The sequence below is a fragment of the Ictidomys tridecemlineatus genome, chromosome 13 (assembly GCF_052094955.1).
Source record: "Ictidomys tridecemlineatus isolate mIctTri1 chromosome 13, mIctTri1.hap1, whole genome shotgun sequence".
NCBI lineage: Eukaryota > Metazoa > Chordata > Mammalia > Rodentia > Sciuridae > Ictidomys > Ictidomys tridecemlineatus.
In genome coordinates this window covers 93415795-93438398 of record NC_135489.1, presented here as the reverse complement: position 1 = coordinate 93438398, position 22604 = coordinate 93415795, and the positions used below count along the sequence as shown (strand labels likewise).

The 22604-nt window shown below is 37.0% G+C and overlaps 1 protein-coding gene across 4 annotated transcripts in view; it reads left to right on the top strand.

The window, feature by feature from the left end:
* The window catches only part of LOC101968704 (contactin-associated protein-like 3), a 202562-nt gene extending 180848 nt beyond the window's left edge, over positions 1–21714 (top strand). For 3 of the 4 annotated variants that reach the window (XM_078030582.1, XM_078030583.1, XM_078030581.1), the window contains 6 exons: positions 7110–7334; positions 8546–8679; positions 9510–9597; positions 15518–15754; positions 15855–15926; positions 19454–21714. In XM_078030582.1, coding sequence (XP_077886708.1) covers positions 7110–7334; positions 8546–8679; positions 9510–9597; positions 15518–15754; positions 15855–15926; positions 19454–19575 — 878 coding nt within the window. In that variant the 3' untranslated portion in view covers positions 19576–21714. Of the gene's footprint in view, positions 1–7109; positions 7335–8545; positions 8680–9509; positions 9598–15517; positions 15755–15854; positions 15927–19453 lie in introns of those variants that run through there. The other variant, XR_013429916.1, reaches the window with a different exon arrangement.
* Positions 21715–22604: the final 890 nt, after the last annotated feature.

Sequence of the window (22604 nt, the reverse complement as noted above, 5' to 3'; positions counted from 1 at the left end):
ATAAAACAATTGTCATTCAAGAAAGTTATACCCAGCAAAACAATCTTGCAAAAAAAATGACAACAAAATGATGGTATTCACAGATTTAAGAGAAAATTGCAAAGAGAAGGTGGGGGAGGGGAGAACTCACCGCTGGCAGGCTGTCTTAAACAGCAAAGGGTGTTCTTCCTGCTGAAAGAACGTAACCCTAGGCAGTAAGACAGTCTATACCTGTGCACTTGGGTGCACTTACACACACCAGCTTAAGTTTGTGGGTAGCTATAAAAAAGAGTATAGTGGTATATTTCTTATCCTTACTTTTTTTTTAACTGATATAAAAAAGAAATTATATAAAACTATAATGAGAATGAATATGTGTGTGTGTGTGTGTGTGTGTGTGTGTGTTGTTGGCTCTGGAGATGTGTATTTGAAAGTAACAGCACAGAGGAGACAGGAGGGAGGAAAGCTGTAAGGGTAGAAGGAAGTGAGACTAGGTGGTAACATGGATTTCAGGAACACAAAGAGTTAATATGAATACATACTTTTTTCTTTTCTCAGGTGCTTTAAAAGACACTATAAAATCATAATTAGATGAGCACAGAGTTTCTAATTAAAGCAATGGAATATTGGGTTTAGTATAACAGTAGCTCAAAACAGGTAGAAGTAATAGAACTATACAGAAGTACCATTTATGTATCACACTTGAATTAAATTAGTGTAAATATAAAGCAGATTTTTACAAGATATACATTGTAAGCCCTAGAGCAATCACTGAAGAAAAAAAAATTGAAAATTATGGTGAAGCACAATAAAAGGATTATTCATCAAAACCTATTGGGATATACCGTGTAGGATTTCAAGAGTGGCTCAGCATTTCAATATGTGTTATGCAAGATTAACAGAATGAAAGAGGAAAAAGACGTGGTCATCTCAATTGATGTTAAAGAAACATTGAAAAAAAGAAAATCTTTCATGATAATAAAATATTTAATAAACTAGGAACAGAGTAAAACTTTCTCAATATAATAAAGGCCACATGTTGAGAAACCTACAGCCACCATCCTACTCCATGATTAAAGTTTCTTTTTTGAGATAAGGAGCATGACAGATATGCTAATACTTTTCATAGTACAGGGTGTTCTAGCCAGAGCAATTAAGCAAGAAAAGGAAAAAGGTCATCCAAATTCAAAAGAAAAGAACTGTCTCTATTCTTGGATGCTTTAATTACAGAAAACCCTAAAGAATCTAGGAAGGAAAAACTGTTAGAAACAATAAATGAATTTAGCAAAGTTGCAGAATATAAAATCAACATGCAAAATTTGACTCTATTTCTGTACAGTTACAATAAAAAATGTACAAATACATGAAGTTTTATTACATGATCCAACATGGATCACATTGTACTAAGTGAAATAAACCATAAAGTTGGCAAATGTATGATCCCAGTTTTACTAAATATTGATAACAGGCAGATTCATAGACAAGAAGTAAATCAGAGGTTACAAGGGTAAGAGAAGGAGAGGAATGCAGACTTATTGTTTCATGAGTACATGTTTCTCCTTGGGATGAGGAACATTTTTTTCCCACACGTTTTATTGGTGCATTATAGTTGTACATAATGGTGGGGTTTCTTGTTACATATTTGTACATTCATACAATATAGCAATATAATTTGTCCAGTATCATCCCTCAGTATTTCCCCTTTTCCTCCCCTCCAGGAGTAGGAAAATTTTTGAAAGTAGAGGTTGGTGGTGATTGTTCAATTTCATGGATTTAAGTAATAACCATAAAAAATTACATTTTAAATGGGTTAAAATGGCAAATTATGTGTATATTTTGCCACAAAATTATAATGAAATAAGAAAGGAATTAAAATGATATAATACAAAATATTTGCTAATATCAAAGAAAGCAGAATGAGAGTGGAAAGAAAACAGAAATGAAATGAAACACAAAAATCAAAAGTAAAATGAGATATATAAATCTAACTATCAATAACAACATTCAATGTTCACGGTATAAACAATACACCACAAGGCAGATTATTATCAGAATGGGTAACAATAACAAAAAAGGTCTATTGATATGCTGTCTAAAGTTTAGATTGAAAGATAGTTTAAAAATAAAAGCATGGAGAAAGATATCCTATGGAAGGAAGGACGATAGAAAACCAGAGGAGATGTACTAATATCAGAAAAAAATACACTTTACAGAAAAAGGGCTACTAGAGATAAAAGAACTTTTATAATGATAAGGACCTTTTATAATGTTTAAAGAGATAAAAAATTATGTGTTCAGTTAATAATATCATCCCACAATACATAAAGAATACCTGACAGAATTAAAAAAAGAAATAGACAAATGAGGAATAACAGTTGGAGGGTTCAAAGTTCTACTTTAAATAATGGGTAGACTAATTGAGCCAAAGATGATCAGGAAAATAGAAAACTTGGGGGAAAATAAAACCCAAATCAAATGATCCTCCACTCAATAATAGCAGAATATATTATTCTTAAGCACTCATGGAACATTGTCCAGTATAGACAACATGCTACCTGTAAAACAAGCCTTGGTAAACTTAAATTTTAATTGAAATCATATAAAATATCCTTCTAAATACAATGGAATAAAATTAGAAATCAATAGCAAAAACAAATCATGGAATATTATAAATAGGTAGAAATTCTTACACTTCTAGTTTGACAAAGAAGAAAAAACATAAGGGAAATTTAAAAAGAGATGAATGAAAACAATACCTGTTTGATGCAGCTAAAGCCATGTGTAGAGGGAAATTTATAGCTCTAACTGTCTGTATTTTAAAAAGAAGTCTTAAATCAATAACCTAACCTTCCATCTGAAGATACTGGACAAAGAAGAGAAAACTAAATCTAATTTAATGAGAAGGAAAATAAACATTATAGTGAATTTCATAAAGTAGGTATTATAAAAACAACAGAAAATGAATAAAACCAAAAGTTAGTTCTTTGAAAAGATTAACAAAATTAACAAATCCAGTAAAACTGACAGAGAAAACAAGAGAGAGAATTTAAATTACTAGAATTTAAGTTATAATGTTACTAGAGTGGACAGGGGCAAGAGAGACATTACTACTGAGTAACAGAAGTAACCTGGATTGTTAGGGAATATTATGAACAACTACACATGTGAAAAAATCAGTTAACTTAGATGAAACAAATTATTAGGAAAACACAAACTACCAAATTTACTCAAGAATAGAGAAGATCTGAATAGGCTTATAGTGATGAAGAAAATTAGTTATTTTAAAACAATCACATAAGATAAAACCCAGGTCTGTATGGTTTCACTGGTAATTTCTATGAAATTTTTAAATAAAAAGTACTATTTGTTATTCGAAATTCTGCCAAATGAGAGAGAGGGGGAGAGAGAGAGGAGAGAGAGAGAGAGAGAGAGAGAGAGAGAGAGAGAGAGAGAGAGAGTTTCCCAACTCATTGTGTAAGGTCAATATTTTCCTGATACCAAAACCAAAGATTTCAAAAGAAAACTACATACTTAAATTCCACTTAAATATGCAGATGCAAAAATCCTCAAGGAAACACTGCCAAACTAAAGCCAATTGCCTAAAATTGATCATTCACCAAGATAAAATAGCAATTATCCAAAAAAGTTGTTTTAATAGCTGAAAATCAATAAATATAATACAACATAACATTTTGGAATAAGGAACAAGAATACATAATCATCTAATTTCTGCGGAAAAGTAATTTGACAACATCCCACACACTTCCATGATTTTAAAAAATGAAGAAATTGGTAACAGACGAGTTCTCTGAGCCTAACCAGTGGCCTGGTGAAAACCCCACAGCCAAAATCATTTCAGTTGTGAAAGAGGGAATGCTTTTCCATAAGGTCAGGAACAAGAAAGAAACATGAGTACTCTCACAACTTCTCTTCCATGTTGTTCTAGAGGTTCCAGCTAGGCCAATAGTAAAGTAAAATACATCCAGACTTGGAGGGAACAAGAAACACTTACTATATTTGCACATGATATAGTCATTTTTACATGGAAAATCCTGTTTTCTGTTACTAACAGCTATTCTACTATTACAAAAAAAAGTTGATAAAAGCTTCAGGATAAAAGATCAATATATAAAGTCAACTGCATTTCTGTGTAACAGGCTAAGAACCATCTGAAAATAAAATCAATAAAAAACAATTTCACTTATAATAGTATCAAAAAGCAAGATATGTAGCAGTAAGAAAAGAAATGGAAGATGTACGCTGTAAAAGCATAAATCTGAAAGAAAGACAAATAATCAGAGAGATACTTCAATCATGGATTATAACAATTAAAATAAATAAGGCTTAATGTTCCCTAAATTGATCTACAGATTTATTTTCAGCAAGTCCCTCAGGATTTTCTATGTTAAAAAAAAAAGACTAAGTCATGTGCAAATATAGGAAGTGTTACTTTTACCTTTTGATACAATTTCTATCAAAATCCCAGCCAGATCCTTTCTAGAAATTGACAAGTCAATGGTGAAATTCATATGGAAATGAAAGGGACTCAAAATAGCTCCCCCCGAAAATTGAGAAAGCACAGATTTAGTGCATCCAGACTTTCTGATGTCAAATCTTACTGTAGAGGTATTATAAGCAAAACAGCGAGTAGCTGGCCTGAGACTAGCCATACAGATCAGAGTCCAGAGTTATACCTTCATGTCTGTGGTCAATGGATTTCAGAGTGCTGAGGAAGTTCAGTGGGGAAAGAAGGGTCCCTGGGACAACTGGGTATCCACGTACACCACAGAAAAGTGAGAACGGACCTCAGTCTCACAATACAGAGAATGTACCTTGAGTGTGACGTACACCTTGATGTGAAAGATGAAACAGTAGGATTCCTAAAACGTGGGAGAAAGAAAGGACCAGGACTTCAAAATTAAAAACATCTCTGATTCTCATGGCTCAATCAGAAAGTGTATTTGCACATGATATAGTCATATATATAATCCAAATCATGGAAGAAAAGAAAACGTTTGCAAGTTGTTTATCTTATAAGGTCTGGTATCCAAATTATATAAAAACTCCAATAACTTAATCCAAAGGACAAATAACCTAATCAAACAATGGGCAGAATTTGTGAATATTTCTTCAGAAAATATACACAGATGGCCAATTAACCCGTGAGATGATGCTTGACAACATTAGCTGTTAGAGAAATGCCAATCACAGCCACAAAGAGATATGACTTCACATCTAGGATGGCTGTAATTACACACACACACATACACACACACACACACACACACACACACAGGCACGTTACAATTGGACCTTTGTATGGGATGCAGCGTGGCACTTCCATCCATATATATAATATGTAATGATAAACCAGATTCATTGGAATGTCAGTCACCTCAGATATTATAATTTTTCCTCTGGTGGAAATATTCAAAGTCTGCTCTACTCATTGCCACAGTCTGGCTGGGCACAAATCAGGAGCCACTCAAGCAGGAACAAGCTTTATTTCCAAACCTCCCGCGAATGCCACGCATGCGGCCTTCTCCCAGGACACACTACACCAACAGGAAATCCCTCCTCCGGAATTCCCTCCTACCACACTTCCCCAATCAATGGGAACTCTCTCGGGGAGTCCTGCAAGAGCTCCAAAGTAGCAGGCTGAGGTGGACAGCAGGGGTCTCATCTCCAAGTGAATGCAAATCTTAACATCATCATCATCATCTCAATGGCTTGCTGGGGTCACCTTTCAACCAAAAATGCCCTGCATCCTTCCTACTTGGCTATGGCTCTCAACCACTCATGCTTTTGAATTATTCTTTTTTGCCAGCCATAGTTCAAAAACAGCTATAGTTTTAAAGAAAGGCAATAATGCCTTTTGGTGAGGATGTGGGGATATCCAAACTCTCATAAATTGCTGTTGGGAGTGTAAAATGGTGCAGTTGTTTTGAAAAAAAAATGGCAGTTTCTCAAAATATTAAGGATGGAGTTATGATAAGATTAAGCTATTCCACTCTTAGGTATATATTAAATGAAAATGTATATTCTCACAAAAGTTTGAATATTGAGGGAAGTAATATTCAAAATAGCTCAAGGTGGAAACGGACTAAATGTCTATCACCTGATGAACTGATCAACAAAGTGTGGTACAATGAAATATTATTCATCAGTGAAAAAGGAATGACATGCTTGTAAATGAAAATGTGCCAAGTGAGAGAAGGTAGTCAGTAAAGATCACACAGTGTATGATTCCATTGATATGAATCTCCAAAATAGGAATGTCTAAAAATATAGAAAATAGATTTGTGATTGCCTCAGTTAGGATATTGGGGAGAAACAGAATGAATTCCACCTGAATATGAAATTTTTTTGGGGGGTGGGATGAGGATGGAGAGGATCGATGAAGAGGCACTAACACTGACGGTAGTGATGGATGCACATGTCCATGAATATCTGAAGATAGGCAATTTTACATTTTAACTGGGTCTATTTCATGGTATAAGGCTTAGATCTTAATAAAGATATGTAAAAATTAACCTCTTAGAAAAAAATGGAATCCAAAACTGAACCCCCCCCAACCCCTCAAAATTGAGACCTCAAAGCAGCTACCTCTAAATTATATATTTATACAGAAGAACTAATCATTTGTAAGTCTTAGTTAAAGATAATTTGGAGAATTAAGTGAAATCTCCAGCAAATGTCATTCTGGGCTATGTGTTGGGATTTGTTACTTTGTTCTTCAAATTTTATTTTTTAAAAAATTTAAAGTTAAAACATGTAAAAACAAGACATTTTGCCATTTTATCTTCCAGGATAAAAGGATTAAATTATTTTTTAAATACATTTTTTAAATGAAAAGCTATCTACATAGTTGTTATACTGTATCGTTTAGGGAATCATGTCTAGAACAAAGTCTGTACGTGTTCAATACAGACACAATTAATTTATTTTCAAATTTTTTTAGTCCGAGGTTGACTGACTCCACAGATGGGGAACCCAGAAACACAGAAAAGAGATGGTGCTATTGTTACTTTATATGAGTAAACAAAATAAAATAAAACATTGAGACATTCTTTCCACAAGACTTGTATTTGCATTCTGTTAACATGACAAAAATGTGCTTTTCCTTCTAGAGATTTCTGCATATTTTGAAACTGGCTCCTCCGTGACCTATGATTTTCAAGATCATCACCCCTTAGGTGACAACACCAGCTCCCTGGCTTCTTCATTACACAGGGATGTCACACTGTCCCAAGAGACCGTCACCCTGAGCTTCCGAACCACTCGGACACCCAGCTTACTGCTTTATGTGAGCTCTTTCTATGAGGAATACCTTTCCATTATCCTGGCCAACAATGGTGAATATCTTTTGTGTGAAGAAAAAAGAGAGAAAACACTGAATTAGAAAAATAGGACTATAATGATATGGGACTTTTCAGCACTTAAACTACAAATAAAGAAAATCGCATGCGCTTCTAAGATGCACTTTGGTTTTTCAGTACTCTCCATAATGCTTATCATTAAAAAGTAGTATTTAAAGGTTAAACTAAGATGCTTTTTCCCATTCCAAGAATGACAATTTCACAGATTTTATATGAAATTACACTTACGATTGCTAGGATGCTTTAATACCCCATGATGATCTAAGACTGTTTGAAATAAGATATTTGGATATTTGCCAGGTATTTATTTCCTGCTCATTCTAAGTAAGTAGAAGAGCATTAATATGGATGATATCATGGAGCTGTATAAAAGCTCCAATTTCCTTAAGCAGTTGATAAATACAATGGTTCTTTATCTCATCCATGGTTGACAAGCAAGTTAGATGACATCCACCTAAGAACAGTGAGGGGACAATCTCTCCACCAGTAGCAGCTGGGGCATTGCAGGACTTTCACAGTTGGACAGTGAAGTCGTACTTTATATTTAGTGAATTAGGACAAAAATCTGATTTCTAGACAATCCTATAGAATCAGAATCTTCATGTAAGTTGTTAAGAGTTATGAGTCCTGAGGATATATCTGTGTAGGAGAGCTAAGTATATTTGAAAACTACACAAACCTCATCTTCTAATAAAACCTTTTCTATTCCCTATTCTTTGGTTATGGTAGAAGACTTCATAAGGAAACTCTGGTTGCAAAATAAAAACTTAATTATGCACACATCAGTAACACATCAAAATAGGTGCTATTAAAGAAGTTATAATAATAGGAACTGAATATTGATACAGTGTTACAGTTTTATCAATTTCTAAGATAAATATAATTGTGTTTAGATTTAAGTTCTGAGTTTCCATATGTATAATTTAAACTTCTTCATTTTGGAAAGATTTAGAAGACCAGTGATTATCAGTGCACCAGATCTTGACTTAGAAACAGTACAGTTGGACTCAGGTTGGCACTTAAGCTACCTCTAGTATAGAAGAGGCAAGTGTTGAGTGCATTCAAGTCAATGCTAAATACAGTCAAAGGTGCATGAAATAAGTAATAATATAAGTGCTCTAGAATCTGCATTGAAATATTTGTAAAATACCGTTGTAATTTAAAATGTCATTTATTTTCCTCTTTAGGAAGTTTGCAGGTCAGGTACAAGCTAGACAGACATCGAGATCCAGACGCTTTTAACTTTGATTTTAAAAACATGGCGGATGGGCACCTTCACCAGCTGAAGATTGACAGGGAGGAAGCCGTGGTCTCTGTAGAGGTAATGCAGCAAACTTGAAGGTCCCAGTAACCACCATGAGGAGTTTGTCGGAGAATGGATAATCTAATGCAAAAGTTTGATGATAAACAGTAACAAATGAGCAAGTGTTCTCCATAGATCAAGGCAGAAAACCAAATATAGCCAGGGTTTAGAGGGGTATTTAGTTTGTTTTGTTTGTTAAGCAATGATCCTGTCAAAGTTATTATTACTCTTAAGTCCTTTTAAAAATGTCAAGATGTCCTTACTTGTTTTTACTTGATTCAGCAGGGAAATGTCTAGTTTATCACGGTGACGACGGGTGGAATTTGTTAATTAATATTTCAGTAGGTGATAGCAAAAGAACAGATAGGTCAGCAGTTTAAACACAAGATGAGAGCATGCAAGATATTCATTGAAATGGGAATAAATAAGAAAATAGACCTGAGTCAGAAGAGAGTCAGCCGGTTGTCACTGACATTCAAAAGAAAATATATTTTAAGTCTGCACATAAAACTACAATTATTTTGGCTGTGTCAAGTCTCCTCCAGAGAATAAGTTTTTACATTTAAAATAATTGATTTTTCTTGTGGATTCTGCCAACTGCAGATACCTCATAAAGAAAAGTAAAGCAGCAAAGAGAGTGGGGGGCTGGGAGGGCAGGCGGCTTGTGGCAGTTAGAGGTTGTTCATAAAATCGGTTTCGCCTCCTAAACGTTGTTTAAGGTGAGTTATTTAAGCGTTGTTGAGCACTTACAAGTGACTTATTTTATCACTTTTTTCTGGCCTCCTCTGCTTCCTTATCATTAAAACTGTATCTCCTTTTGACATTCGCTTCCCACGGGCGTTTAATAGGTTAACCAGAGTGCGCAGAGACAAGTCATCCTGTCCTCGGGGACAGAATTCAACGCCATCAAATCCCTCACGTTGGGAAAGGTTTTAGGTAAGTGGCAGAAAGCTCTTTCTCCCCAAAAAACATCAGATCCTAAGTGTCATGTCACACACTCGGGAAGCACTCGTTAGGCTGAAAGAAGCTCCTTGTCTTATCTTAATAATAATTTCCCAGTGAGTGACAATCAAGGCACAAATGGCACTTTTGTCTGAGTGCACACAGAACCATGAGTAAGTCATGAGCTGAAGCAGAGGAAAGAAGGGTTGATTTCCTTCAGCAGATGGTAGCACCTTGGACTCGGTTCCCAAGTCCTGCTTGGCCCATGCTTCTGTCCTTGATGACACTGAACCAAGGCCATGAGGCGTGCTCATCACCACCTTTACCCAGGGGGAAGGTGAAGTGAGAGTGATACCCCAGGGAGGATGCATTTGAAAGGCACAGCTTAGCTTTAAATTAACATCATAGTTACTGAGGAAAGGAATCTTTCTGGAAAGAAATATGTCAATCAGCTCTGAAAATGAACTATTTTAATGATATAGACTCTAAAGAGAATCACAAATTAGGAAACAATATTAATTGCATAAATTCCTGTTTCTCTCCAAATAAGTAGGTGCAGGGGGTTAAGATGTTAATTCAAATGTTATTCAGAGTCATATAACTTAGGGTTTAAAAATGCAAGTTTGAATTGAGCAATGAAGCATGGAGTCTGAAGCCACTGACCTCAGAAAGTGATGAATATTCATTGTGCCGATGCCTGGCAAATGTGAAATAATAATCAAAGACTAAAGCGGCACTTCATGATTTGGACAGCTGTCTTTGGGATGGGTTTTGTTGTCTTTTGCTGCTGTTCAACCATTTAATAATTATGCCAGTATAATTTTATATTCAAACTTGGAGATCCATGTGAAGTATATTTATTCTCTTAACTTGCAATAAGATAGACTGACATATTGAGGAAAAAAAGAAGCCACTAATTTTCCAAAGAAAGTTGTTCAAAGTATTCAGGGGTAAGTCATCATTATTAATTCTCTTAGCCCCTGTGAATCATTCCCTTATCCACTCACTGAAAAATATTTGGTGAAAATGGATTATGTACACTTAATTAGATGTCGAGGCAGCTTATGAATAAGAGAGTCACTGCACTTATCCTATACTATACTCACATATTAATAAGTAACATAGGCTAGTGTGTGAGCAATTATAATAAAATAATGCTTGTTATTATTTACCATCCTTCAGAAGAAATATCCCAGAATTCATTAAAGTTAACATGCCGTTTTTATCTTCCCAATTCTTTTTTTGTTTTTTTTGGTGCCAGGGATTGAACCCAGGAATGCTTAACCACTGAGCCACCTCCCCAGCCCCATTTTTAATATTTTCTTTTAGAGACAGGTCTTGCTGAGTTGCTATTAGACCTCACTAAGTTGTGGAAGCTGCCTTTGAACTTGCGATCCTCCTGCCCCAGCCTCCCGAGCTGCTGGGATGATAGGCCTGTGCCACCACACCACACCTGTCTCTTATCTTCCCATTTCTGAATTGTCTTGCTTAATGAAGACCATTCAAGTTAATTATCTCAACATCAATTCAGTATACACCCACCTCAATGTAAGCTCTTGAAGTCAAATTTTCTATGTAGTTTTAATTTTATCAGAGAAGTGTCTTAAAGAATGTCAACACTTAAAATACTATAATCCAGGAGAAGTGACCTGTCATTTTTGTTAGATTCTTTATCCAAATAATTAGGATTATTATTCTTTTGATTTGGCTGTGTGTGTGTGTGTGTGTGTGTGTGTGTTTTAACCACAAACTTAAAAAAAGAAATGTACTAAAACAAAATAAGAAATGTAGAAACTGAGCATGTCTTTTTATCTTCTCTCAGAAAATAAAGCAGTAGCCTATAAGTTTTTACATTTTATTTTCATTTAATTAATGAATTTCCCTGAAGCACTGGGGATTGAGCCTAGGGCCTTGAGTTTGCTAGACAAGTGTTCTATCGCTGAACTACATCCCCATCCCCTAAGCAAAGCAGTGTAAATACTCACGTATTATCACAATTACACAGATATGAGAATGCCAAATGATTTTGGTAATTAACTATCCTGGAAATTATGTTCTGAGTTCTATAAGGAGATGTCACATAACACATAACATTTAAAGCTCAGTGGAGCTATGGCTTTATATTATTTTTATACTATGAAGGGTTATTGTATTTTGGGTTTGAGATTTTCTTTACCTGATTCACAAGCTACTAAAGAAACCTACAATTGATTTGTGGATGCTGGCAGATGACATAAGATCCCTGAGTTAGAAATAAAGGGCTCTGTTATTTATATAGCAAGTTTCATGCACATTAGCCATTGGCATGGTTTCCCCTAGGTATTAAGTCTTATGGAGCTGGGATAAGCATTCAGGTCAATGTTGTAGATGGGCCGGGTCTGCACTGTAACTGAGGAACACATAGCTTAGGGAATCTACAGATTTTGTAGCAAGCACTAAACAAGCTTATTCCTTATTCCATAGGGAAAGGTATCCTTATCCCTCAAAATTGCTTGTGCCAAACAAATTTGAGAAGCGGTCTGGATAAAGTGCTGTCAAGTCTTACATTTCTTTGTTTATCAGGCAAAAACATAGAGAAACACTTGAACCCAGGGCAACTTAATTTTCTCAATATTATAGAGTGAAAACACAAAAAAATCTAAAAAAAATTAAAAAAGATATGAGATTTTACATTGTTTATCAAGGAAGATCCAAGATTAATTGTGTAAGTCAACTCCTTTTCATATCATCTGTTAAATGAGGAAAACTTAGAAATAATTTAGTAGAATCCATAAGAAATCTTTTGGGGCTAGGGATGTGGCTCAAGTAGTAGTGCGCTCGCCTGGCATGCGTGTGGCCCGGGTTCAATTCTCAGCACCACATACAAACAAAGATGTTGTGTCCACCGAGAACTAAAAAATAAATATTAAAAAATTCCCCCTCTCTCTCTCTCTCTCTCTCTCTCTCTCTCCTCTCCTTTCTCCTCTCTCCTCTCTCCTCTCTCCTCTCTCTTCTCTTTAAAAAAAAAAGAAAAGAAAGAAATCTCTTGATTTTCTAACTTAACATTAACTGGGAGTCAGTGAGGATCATGGATGTTTTGAGGTCTTTGAAATCATGAGCCTTCCAGACCAAGGCTAGCAAATAGAGCTTTCTGTGATGGTGAACCTATCCTATAACTATGCTGATCTACACAGTCATTCCTAGACACACCTAGTTTTTTAACAAGTGAAATGTGGCTAGTGTAACTGAGGGACTAAATTTTTTATTTTATTTAAATCTAATTGATTTGAATTGCAACAGCTGCATGTGGCTAGTGTCTACCATATTGCACAATGTAAAACACTGTCCATTTGCTTGCTTATGTAGTCATTTTTTTTCATTCAAACAAATGACACCCTGTTGTGAAAGCAGACACCTGTCTAATTGGCATGACACTGGCCTGGGAAGCCAGCCCTACATCAAATATTTTTTTCTACCTCCTCAGGTGCTTATATTTCAAATTCCATAATTAAAGAACCATTTCTTTTGTACCAAGTCTTTCCTTCTGCTAAAATGCATATACTTCTTAGAGTACTATCAGAAAGCATAATCAGGTATTTATGCAAAAGTGAATTTATTCAAGAACAGGCTTTGATGGAAAAGAAGAGAGAATTGGAAGGAATCCAGTAGAGTACCATAGAGAGGGGGGCAGAGTGACCCACAGACATTCTTGATTAGAGCTAATTAGCTAACAGGTGCAGAAATGAAGGGTTTTGACAATGTCAACTTTTCAAGGCAATAGGAAAATAGGATTCAGGTCACTGCCTAAGTGTTGAGTTCTACTTAAAATGTGTTCTACTGAGAAACAATTACTAACAGTGTTTTGTTAAAAGCCAGGAGTGTTTCACCCTTGGGTTTCTTCCTGGGTTGTTGAATGAGTGGTTGCCTGGTAGACTCAGAGTAAGCAAAGTGATTACTTGCTTTCAGATATTTAAAAAAAAAAAAAAGTATATCTGGTGATCATTATTGACTTAAGTAATTTATTGAGGAATTAGAAGAGCTCTATTCTGTTCCATCACCTTCAAATTAAATGATTGTATAATGTTAATATTCACCATTCATCAGGAAAAAAGGTCCCCTAAAACTATATGATTCTTGTCCAAAGTACCATGATTTATTGTAAAACCTTTTTGTATTATATTGCGTCAGAGAGAGAAATATTTTCACACATGACAAAATGACAGACTTTCTTCAGGACTAAAGGAACTCTGGACTGGGGTTTTGCAGTGAAGGGATTGGGCTCAGCTTAAAATGCAAGGAAAAGTGTAGACTGACAGCCAGCCAGGTCGGGGTGGGGATTGGTGGGTTTAAAATTACCAAGAGGTTAGGAGAATTCTTACTAAATTGACCTATTGGGATTCTTGATGAAGACCCGCTGGGCTAATCAATCACCTGGAGGACTGTCAAGGACGTCAAGGAGAGTGGAGGTCTGGCTAAATTCCACAACTCAGAAACAAAAAAGATGGGGCTAGTGGAGCAGATGGCTCAGAGAAGCCTGATTAAAGTTTGATTAAGGGTAGAATCTCAGTGGTGTCAAAGTTCTTTCTTAGAAAAAAATATATATAATTATACAAAGGTTCTTGAAATAGAGAAAAAATACATGAATGTAAGGGAAATGGTAGTTCTAGTCAGGAGATAAGCATGAGTAAAACCAAAGAGGGTTAAAGAGGGAAAACTAAGAGGAAACAGCACTGTCCAAGGCTCACTCTCTGGCCTGTGGGTAACACAGGAGGGACCCGGGAAGGGGGCCTGACCACTAGTAAGGGCTCATGCCCAGGGGCTCATCTTACTGACCGCAAGTGAGCCAAGAGATGGATGAATGTGTTGGGGGAAAGAGTATCTGTTTTCACGTAATGGTGCAAGAGAATGATTCTGATTGTGGGTGCCAGGAACATGGAACTCTCAAACTCAGGAAAGAGAAAAGGAGAAAGAAGAAGGAAACTATGTAACCCCAGCAGCTCCGGAGGCTGAGGCAGCCTCAGTGACTTAGGGAGGCCGTAAGCAACTTAATGAGACCCTGTCCCTAAATAAAAAATAAAGAAAGAAAAAGGACTGGGGATGTGGCCCAGTGGTTAAGCCTGGCTTCAATCTATGAATAATAATAATAATAATAATAATAATAATAATAATACACCACTAAACAAAATTTTTAAAAACTCCGTGTAAGATAAAATGAATCAAATCAGATAATAGAAGTTGTTACTCTAAATGTGAATAGCCTCCATTCTGTCATATTCAGGTCAATAAATGTCTAGTTAAACGCTCTTACAATAATGAAACCACTAAGAAGTCCCAGCTAATGAATTTCAGAAGTGCAGCGTGGCCAGCAGACAAGATGCGCATGAGGTTAGAACAAGTGAATGAGCTCAAAGGTGGGGGAGGGCATTACCTGGGCATAAAGGTACAGTTTGTTAAGAGGACATAAAAGCCATGAATCCAATGTACATCATGAACGAGAACAGTTGAATAGAAGGAGTAAAAATGAGCTTCCAGAGCTCTGTCGTCTCCAAGAGTCAGTCTACTATAATTCCTCCCTCGCTGCCGGCTGTGGCCTCCCTGACAAATGTGTTTTAATGATCCGTTTTTAAAAACTGAGTTCAGATCCTCGCCTTGAAGCCCCCACAGAGTCGCTGTCCCTCGCAGCTGTCCACGGAGGCCCCCTGCCCTGGAAATGGCCATCAGCCGCCTGCTCTGGCGCAGGGGGCGCAGGGGGCGCAGGGGGCGCAGGGGGCGCAGGGGGCGCAGGGGGCGCAGGGGGCGCAGGGGGCGCAGGGGGCGCAGGGGGCGCAGGGGGCGCAGGGGGCGCAGGTCGGAGCCGGTGGCGGCTGTGCCGGCGGGGTCACCAACCGCGCCCAGTGCCCCCGCGTCCTAACGCTGTGTCGCTTTGTCCCCGCAGAGCCCCCAGGCGCGGACCCCGACACGCGGCGGGCGGCGGCGCGCGGCTTCACCGGCTGCCTCTCGGCCGTGCGCTTCGGCCGCGCCGCCCCGCTGAAGGCGCTGCGCCCCGGCGGCCCTGCCCGGGTCACCGTCCGCGGCCACGTGGCCGCCGGGGCCCGCTGCGCGGCGGGGGCGCGGCCCGGCGATGGAGCGCGGGAGCTGGCCCCGCGGCGCGCAGGTGGCGCAGGTGGCGCAGGTGCGTGGCCCCCTGCCCCTCCCCGCGGGCTGGGGACGGCGGCGGTGCGCGGTGGAGAGGGCCTGCGACGCCCTGGGCAGCCTCCCCTTTTCTACCCTAGGTCGTTCCGAACCCAGCGAGGAGGGAGAGCCTTTGGTGAAGGCGGACAGAAGCGACTCTGGGGTCATCGGAGGTAAAGGGGTGAAGGAACTCGTCTGCAGCGTTACTGTCGCTTTTGGAAAAAAAAAAAAAAAACTTTTTAAATTTTAAAAATTATTTGTTCCCATTTAATAATATTAACTTAATAGAAAATTATAGCTAAGAATCAGCACTCCAGGAGGGGAAAGGGTGCTGGTGGGTGTTCTGAGTTGATGTTCACCGATTTAAGCTGGGGGCGGGTGGCGGGGGGGTGCTTCTGTGAGGATTCCACTGAAAACAGGATTTTTAAAGAACAGGTAAAGTCTGGCGTGGTGGCGCTCCCGGATCCCAGCTACTTGGGAGGCTGAGGCAGGAGGATGGCAGGTTCGAGGCCAGCCTGGGCAACTGAGCAAGACCCTGCCTCAAAATAAAAGGGCTGGTGATGTAGCTCAGGGGTAAGGGGGCCTCCGGGTTCCATCCACAGTCCGAGGGAAAATAAAAGAAAGTCACAAAATAATGAAAATTTCTTATTTCATAAATAGCTGTATTCCCTAGGATGTGAGGGATATATAGGAGGGAGGGAGGGATAGATAGATAGATAGATAGATAGATAGATAGATAGATAGATAGATAGATAGATAGATAGATAGATAGATAGATAGAAAGATGGATAGAAAGATAGATGGATAGATAGATGGATAGATAGATAGATAGATGGATAGATAGACAGATAGATAGATAGATAGAAAGACAGATAGGGCATAGATCTGACATAGCTATTAGAGCAAGACATTGCCCCAAGTAATTATATTCAAAGCCACAAAAACCTAAATCAAAAGCCAAATAATGATTAGAGCACATGTGTTATGACACTTAAAAAAAAGGCAATTTGCATGATTTAGATGTATGAGTTGTTATTTGATTTTTTAAAAGAAACTTTTAAAAATTTAAATATGCTTAACATTACTTCAAGTGCATTTTTTTTAATTGTGCATTTCAGTGTCATCTCGTACATTCTCAGTGTGGTACAGCAAGAGCCATGATTTATTTCATTTTTGATTGTCCTTTCCAGTTAGTCTGATAGGTTATTTTTCATTGAAGGGAAAATTGAATACAATCTAAACATATCTTTTTGGCAACGAAAACAACAAATATAATTTATCAGAGCTGGTGTGAAAAAAATAAGATTTCATATTTCCTCACTAATTAATTAATGGATTATTGAAATATTGTTTGTTTTCTTGTTGTATAGACTCTTCATAGCACATACAAAGCAAACTTTTTTCCTCTAAAATGATAGAAAACAAAACAATTCAGACATTATGAAAACCTGACTAAATATCTTTTTTCATGTATTGACATTTGTCACTCTCTTGGTTATTTTTCTCTTTGAAATCAGTGAGGTATAAAATAATAATACATGACCCAATGAGGAAAAAGCAGTATTACACAGTTTTATGTGAGAAGGTAGTCAAGAATGCATATCTAAAAAGACTACTTTTATCTTAGATTTTAAATCAAATATAATCCTTAATAAATCCTGATTTTTTGGGGGGAAGACAATTTTTCATTGCAATACAAAAGCAATTTAAAGATGTTCAACATTCCAGAACAGGATCCCAAGTCCTACAAGTGTTTGCAAAATGTCAGACTTAGCCCCTGACCTTCTTGAAGAGCTAGAGGTCGTCAGCAAATTGAAAACAGAACAACAATAACAACAACAACAAAAACTTACTTTTGGAATTTTATTGCTTTTGGTCAAACATCACTGTAAGGTTTTCTGTAAAAAGTCACTGGCAAGATTCTCTGCTGTTCAACAATAAATCGTACACGGCTCTTGGGCTGTGTGAGAAACTCTGATGAGCTCTTGAAGGAGCGGAGGGGAAGAAGGAGAATGCGCAGAAGGATTCCACTGGTCTTTGTTTTGTTTTTTTTTTTTCCAATAATTTATTTTATTCTCCTCATATACATACTTCAGCCTTATTTCTTTCTCATATTTTATTGTCATAATTTGCATAAGAGATAAGATTTAGAGAATTTTTCTGTTATGTCTATTTATTACTAAATCCAGTGTTTGTTTTTTACTGTTATTTCAATCTGATCCTCTGAAATACTTGCTAGTATAATAAAAGAAATATTCAAGTAACCATTAGTCATTGAATTAGAAATATAATTTTATGAAATTATTATGATTTTTAAAGCTAATAATAATTTTCATTACTGAAAGTACCATAACTATACCATACCTAGGCTTAAATTAATTGTTTTATTCACTTTATTTCATTTAATATTCACAAAGACTCTTCACAGAAATAGTCTTCATATTCTAACAGTCACCAGCTGGAGATACAAATTGATACCTTTTGTCTTACACTTACAATGTGGACAGTCCAAGCATGGCTTTATGCATAGTTTTTTGGTGTAGCATAGATTTGACTTTCATTCTTCATGAATATGACTGCTGTACAGCTAGCTTTCTTGGGGGTGCTTTAGCACTCTGGCTCTGAATTACAGCCTTAAACTAGAAGGAGGCACCAGGTCTTCCCCTCAGGTATTCTGATTCAGCATGATTTCGGGTTGAGAGCCATGGCATAGCTAATGGTCTCAATATTTTAGAACATTTACACCTGGTTCTTTCAAATAGTCCACATTCCACAAAAATAAACTTAATAAGTATCCCTGCAATATTTTTGACGACAGGGATTGATCACATGTATGTTACATGACTGCATTTCAAAATTATGTTGTCATTAAAGTATTTTGGAGTTGGGGAGATAGCTCAGTGGTAGGGTGCTAGGCCCTGGATTTGATCTCTATCATCAAAACAAATTTACAAAGATATAAAACAATTTAATGAAAATGTATCTACTTAGTTAAAAATAACATTTATTCTAGGATGGTACTAAACATACTATACTTTTTTTTTTTTTAGTAGTAGTAACCTTTTTTTTTTTTTAGCTTTATTTTATTCACTTATTTTATTTAGTGCTGAGGTGTGAACCCAGGGTCTCACGCATGCAAGGCAAGCACTCTATCACTGAGCAACAACCCAGCCCCTATACTTTTAAGATAATTTAAAACTTCATCTCAGAGCCTTGTGTATATTTGTTTTTGTGGTTTGTTTGTTTGTTTCGGAACCAAGGATTGAACCCAGGGGTACTTAATCACTAAGCAGCATCTCCAGCCTTTTAAATTTTTTATCTAGAGACAGGGTCTCTCGAAGTTGCTTAGGGCCTCACTAATTTGCTGAGACGGGTTTTGAACTTGTGATCTTCCTGCCTCAACTTCCCAAGTCCTGTTTCTGTTTTTAAGCACAAAAGCTGAATTTCAGTCACAGGCCTTTAGGGAAAAGGACTGCCCCAACTATATCCAAAAGTCATGGAAACTCAGACACACCAAATGTAATAAAACCACTAGACCTTAAAATTCCTAGGCTTGATGGTCCCAGCTTATGATATAGTAGATGGTTGGTTTGTTGTAACCTACCTTATAAGGCAGTGATGTTAGCACAGCCCCCAATTAAGGCAAAAATCGCCTTTTATATTCTGACTTGGTGTTCTTCTGTCTTCTCCCCTACCCCAGGTGTGATAGCAGTTGTGATATTTATTTTGCTCTGCATCTCTGCTATAGCCATATGCGTTTACCAACAGAAAAAGTTACGCAAAGAAAATGAATCAAAAGTCTCAAAAGACGAAGAGTGCTAGGACCACTCAACAAAGTGCACGTGTCAAGACACAGTCCTGAGAGACAATGTCTTCTGGTTGGCAGTGGGCTGATCTACCCCACCCACTGTGGACCGTCCTGATCTGGTCATCCCTGTGGGTGGGCCAGTGCTAACCATCTGCTGAGGACCTGGGGTGCTGGGAGGCCCGTTCTGCCTTGGTGGACCCCTCCCTCCAGTGCAATTTATATGACAGTGAAGGAGGAATCCTCATTCATCATGGTGGAGTAGTTTGCCCCAGAAGGAATGCTCTCTTCCAACACAGAAATTTAATTTGTGTAATAATTGTGGATTTTAGCTGAGAAAATGGCCATGAGGCTCTGGTCCCACTTAGAGAATGGGAGAGAAGTTTCATTCACATGTAAGAGACAAAGTCAAGCTCTAATGTTCTTTATTGCTCGGAAGCTTATCTGGGATCCCGTTCCTGTTCCCTGATGATATTTCTTTTTGGACAGGAAATGCTTCTTTGATTACTTCAGCATTTCCATAGTCCTGCAATCCAGTGCCAAGGGCCTGCTAAACAGTTAATGGCGTGTTTGATTTCCTTATCCGATGGTCAATGCAATGCAAGAGAGACCTGGAAATGTTATTTTTGGTGTATTGCTTTTTCTAATTGACTGTTTTTAATCATTTTGATAAATTTTAATGTTGAAATCAATATGGAGTGTTGGTGATAAAATTTTAATATTGAATTTTGTAATGGAACAGAAAATTGATAGGTAACAAGATGCAAACAGAATGTCAATTAGAGTCTGCCTATTTTCTTTGTAATCTGTAATTATAGTTTTTGTAAATTGTGATCATGCTTTTAACTAAATTTATGATGACATAAATACTACTTCTTATACTGAAAAAGATTTATTCTTTATTTATATCAATACCTGAAGGAAACATATTTTAAACTTATTTACCCCCCATATTGAGAAATTATGTCAGTTTTTTATCATTCTATATTTATATTTCTCTTTTTTCTTTTTCTTTTTTATTTGGGGGGGGCGTGGAGGGGTGGGACAGTGCTGGGGATCAAACACCAGGTCCCTCAGCTCTATATTTCTCTTTCTAAACATTGTTATTGATATGTCTGATTTCCTGAATTTTTACTGAATATCTTTCAATTTATTAGGAAAATCAGCTGCAATTTCTTTTTCAAATATTCAGTTGCTCTAAGCATAAATATCATTGTATAGTATCCTCTTGTCCAGTTGCTTTTGAAATATAAGATGAAGGCTACTTGCTCCAAGGAAAGGCAGAATTTATAGGCTCTATATTAAATATGCTCTGCTAATCACAGGTTTATGATCACGAAGCCAGATTTTTAATAGATCATACCAAATTGAATATAGGCTACTAAGTACTGAAATGTGTGTCTCATTTGAGTTTATACTCACACCAAGAAAGCAGAAGATTGGAACTAACAGTTCCAGGAACGAGTATTGAGATAGTGGTTATTTGGTAACCACACGGAACTACCACTGGTTTAAATAAACCACTTATATAAGAATAGTGATGCTACAGTCTCCAGAACCCAGATGCCAGTTGCCTGCAAGGACTAATTAGATCATGGAGTTTGTCCACACCAGGGCAAGCTGGAAATATGCCACTTTAGCCTGACTACTACATAACTGAATTCCCATCTTATTTGTTTCAGTTTTGAAAGGATTACTACAGGTACTCTCTGAGATCTGCTCCCAGCATAGGAGTTCTTCTCAGAGTACCTCGTCTCTACTGATGTTTAAGTGAATGACAAAATATCTTTTATTTCTACAGTAACATGTAGGAAACACACTTGCGTGAATGATAAATGTTTTTTTGGGTTTTGCTGTATCTCAAAGATCTCTGCAGGGTGAAGAAAGATTCAACAAAGATAAAGTGCATTTGTAAGTTGGCATAGACATCATGTAATCACTGAAATTTTCACACACACATTTTACATCACAGATTTGGGTAGTTGGTGTTTTATCTAATTGCAGAGAGTAAAACACCATAAACCACTGTTCTCAGTGTTTCTTGCAAGACGGAAAAAGTGCATTGATATATCATCCACTGTCAATCTTCTGTACTGATTTTTGGACTTTATCTTTTCATTTGAAAATAAATTCACTTTTGGAGTAAAATAAAATTATTGTAAGGGAAGTTGTGTGAAATTGAAATTATGAAAATGTGACTCTCCCCCCCCCAGTTTATTTAAAACGTGCAGATAAATGCAGTTTGTAATAGTTTGAGCATTAGCTTATATTCCTTGTATATTTTGAGATTAGCAAGACCTGTTTACCTTTTTATGATCTGATATTTATCATCTGGTAAGATTTTCATTCTAAATTCTTAAACAAAAAGTAGAGAAAAGATAAATCTTTACTGATTACTAGAAGTATATATGTATGAATGTATATATTTCACCTTCTGCCAAGAGCAGCCATCAATTGACTAAAATACAGGTGGAGTGCTTTTTTATGTTGTTGCAGAGAAATGAGTCACTAAAAGCGAAAACTACTCTCATTATATAGAGTTTAGTTGCAAGTAGCACCCTTCTATGTATAAAACTAACAGTGTAATGATTGCCCATATTTTGTTCTCATAAAAAGAAAATAGCATAACTAACATTCTTCATCTGAAAAGGCTGAAGTTTTTTGACTCTTAAGAACTTCAAACTTCTAATATTAAAACTAGAGTGGTTAATATGACATTGACCAATTGCTGGAAAATGGTGACATTGGCAAATAGTCTCATCTTGACACTGTGGCCCAAATTCACTGTAGGAAATCACTCCAATTCTTCATCATTTCCTAAGTGCCACCACTCTAAGCATGAACTTAACCTCTTTTGATTGTGGTTATTGCTGATAAATGACTGAGTCTATCTCATGTTTCTATTTCTGTGAAGGGTCAAATGGCTTGAATTAAAATATTTCTCCAGTTTGCTCTGATCCTTCATAGTAATAGAGACATGGGGTAAATCGTGGGCACATACATAAGAATTATTTTCCCTGCTGGGTCAGCTGTAGAGATGAGGAAG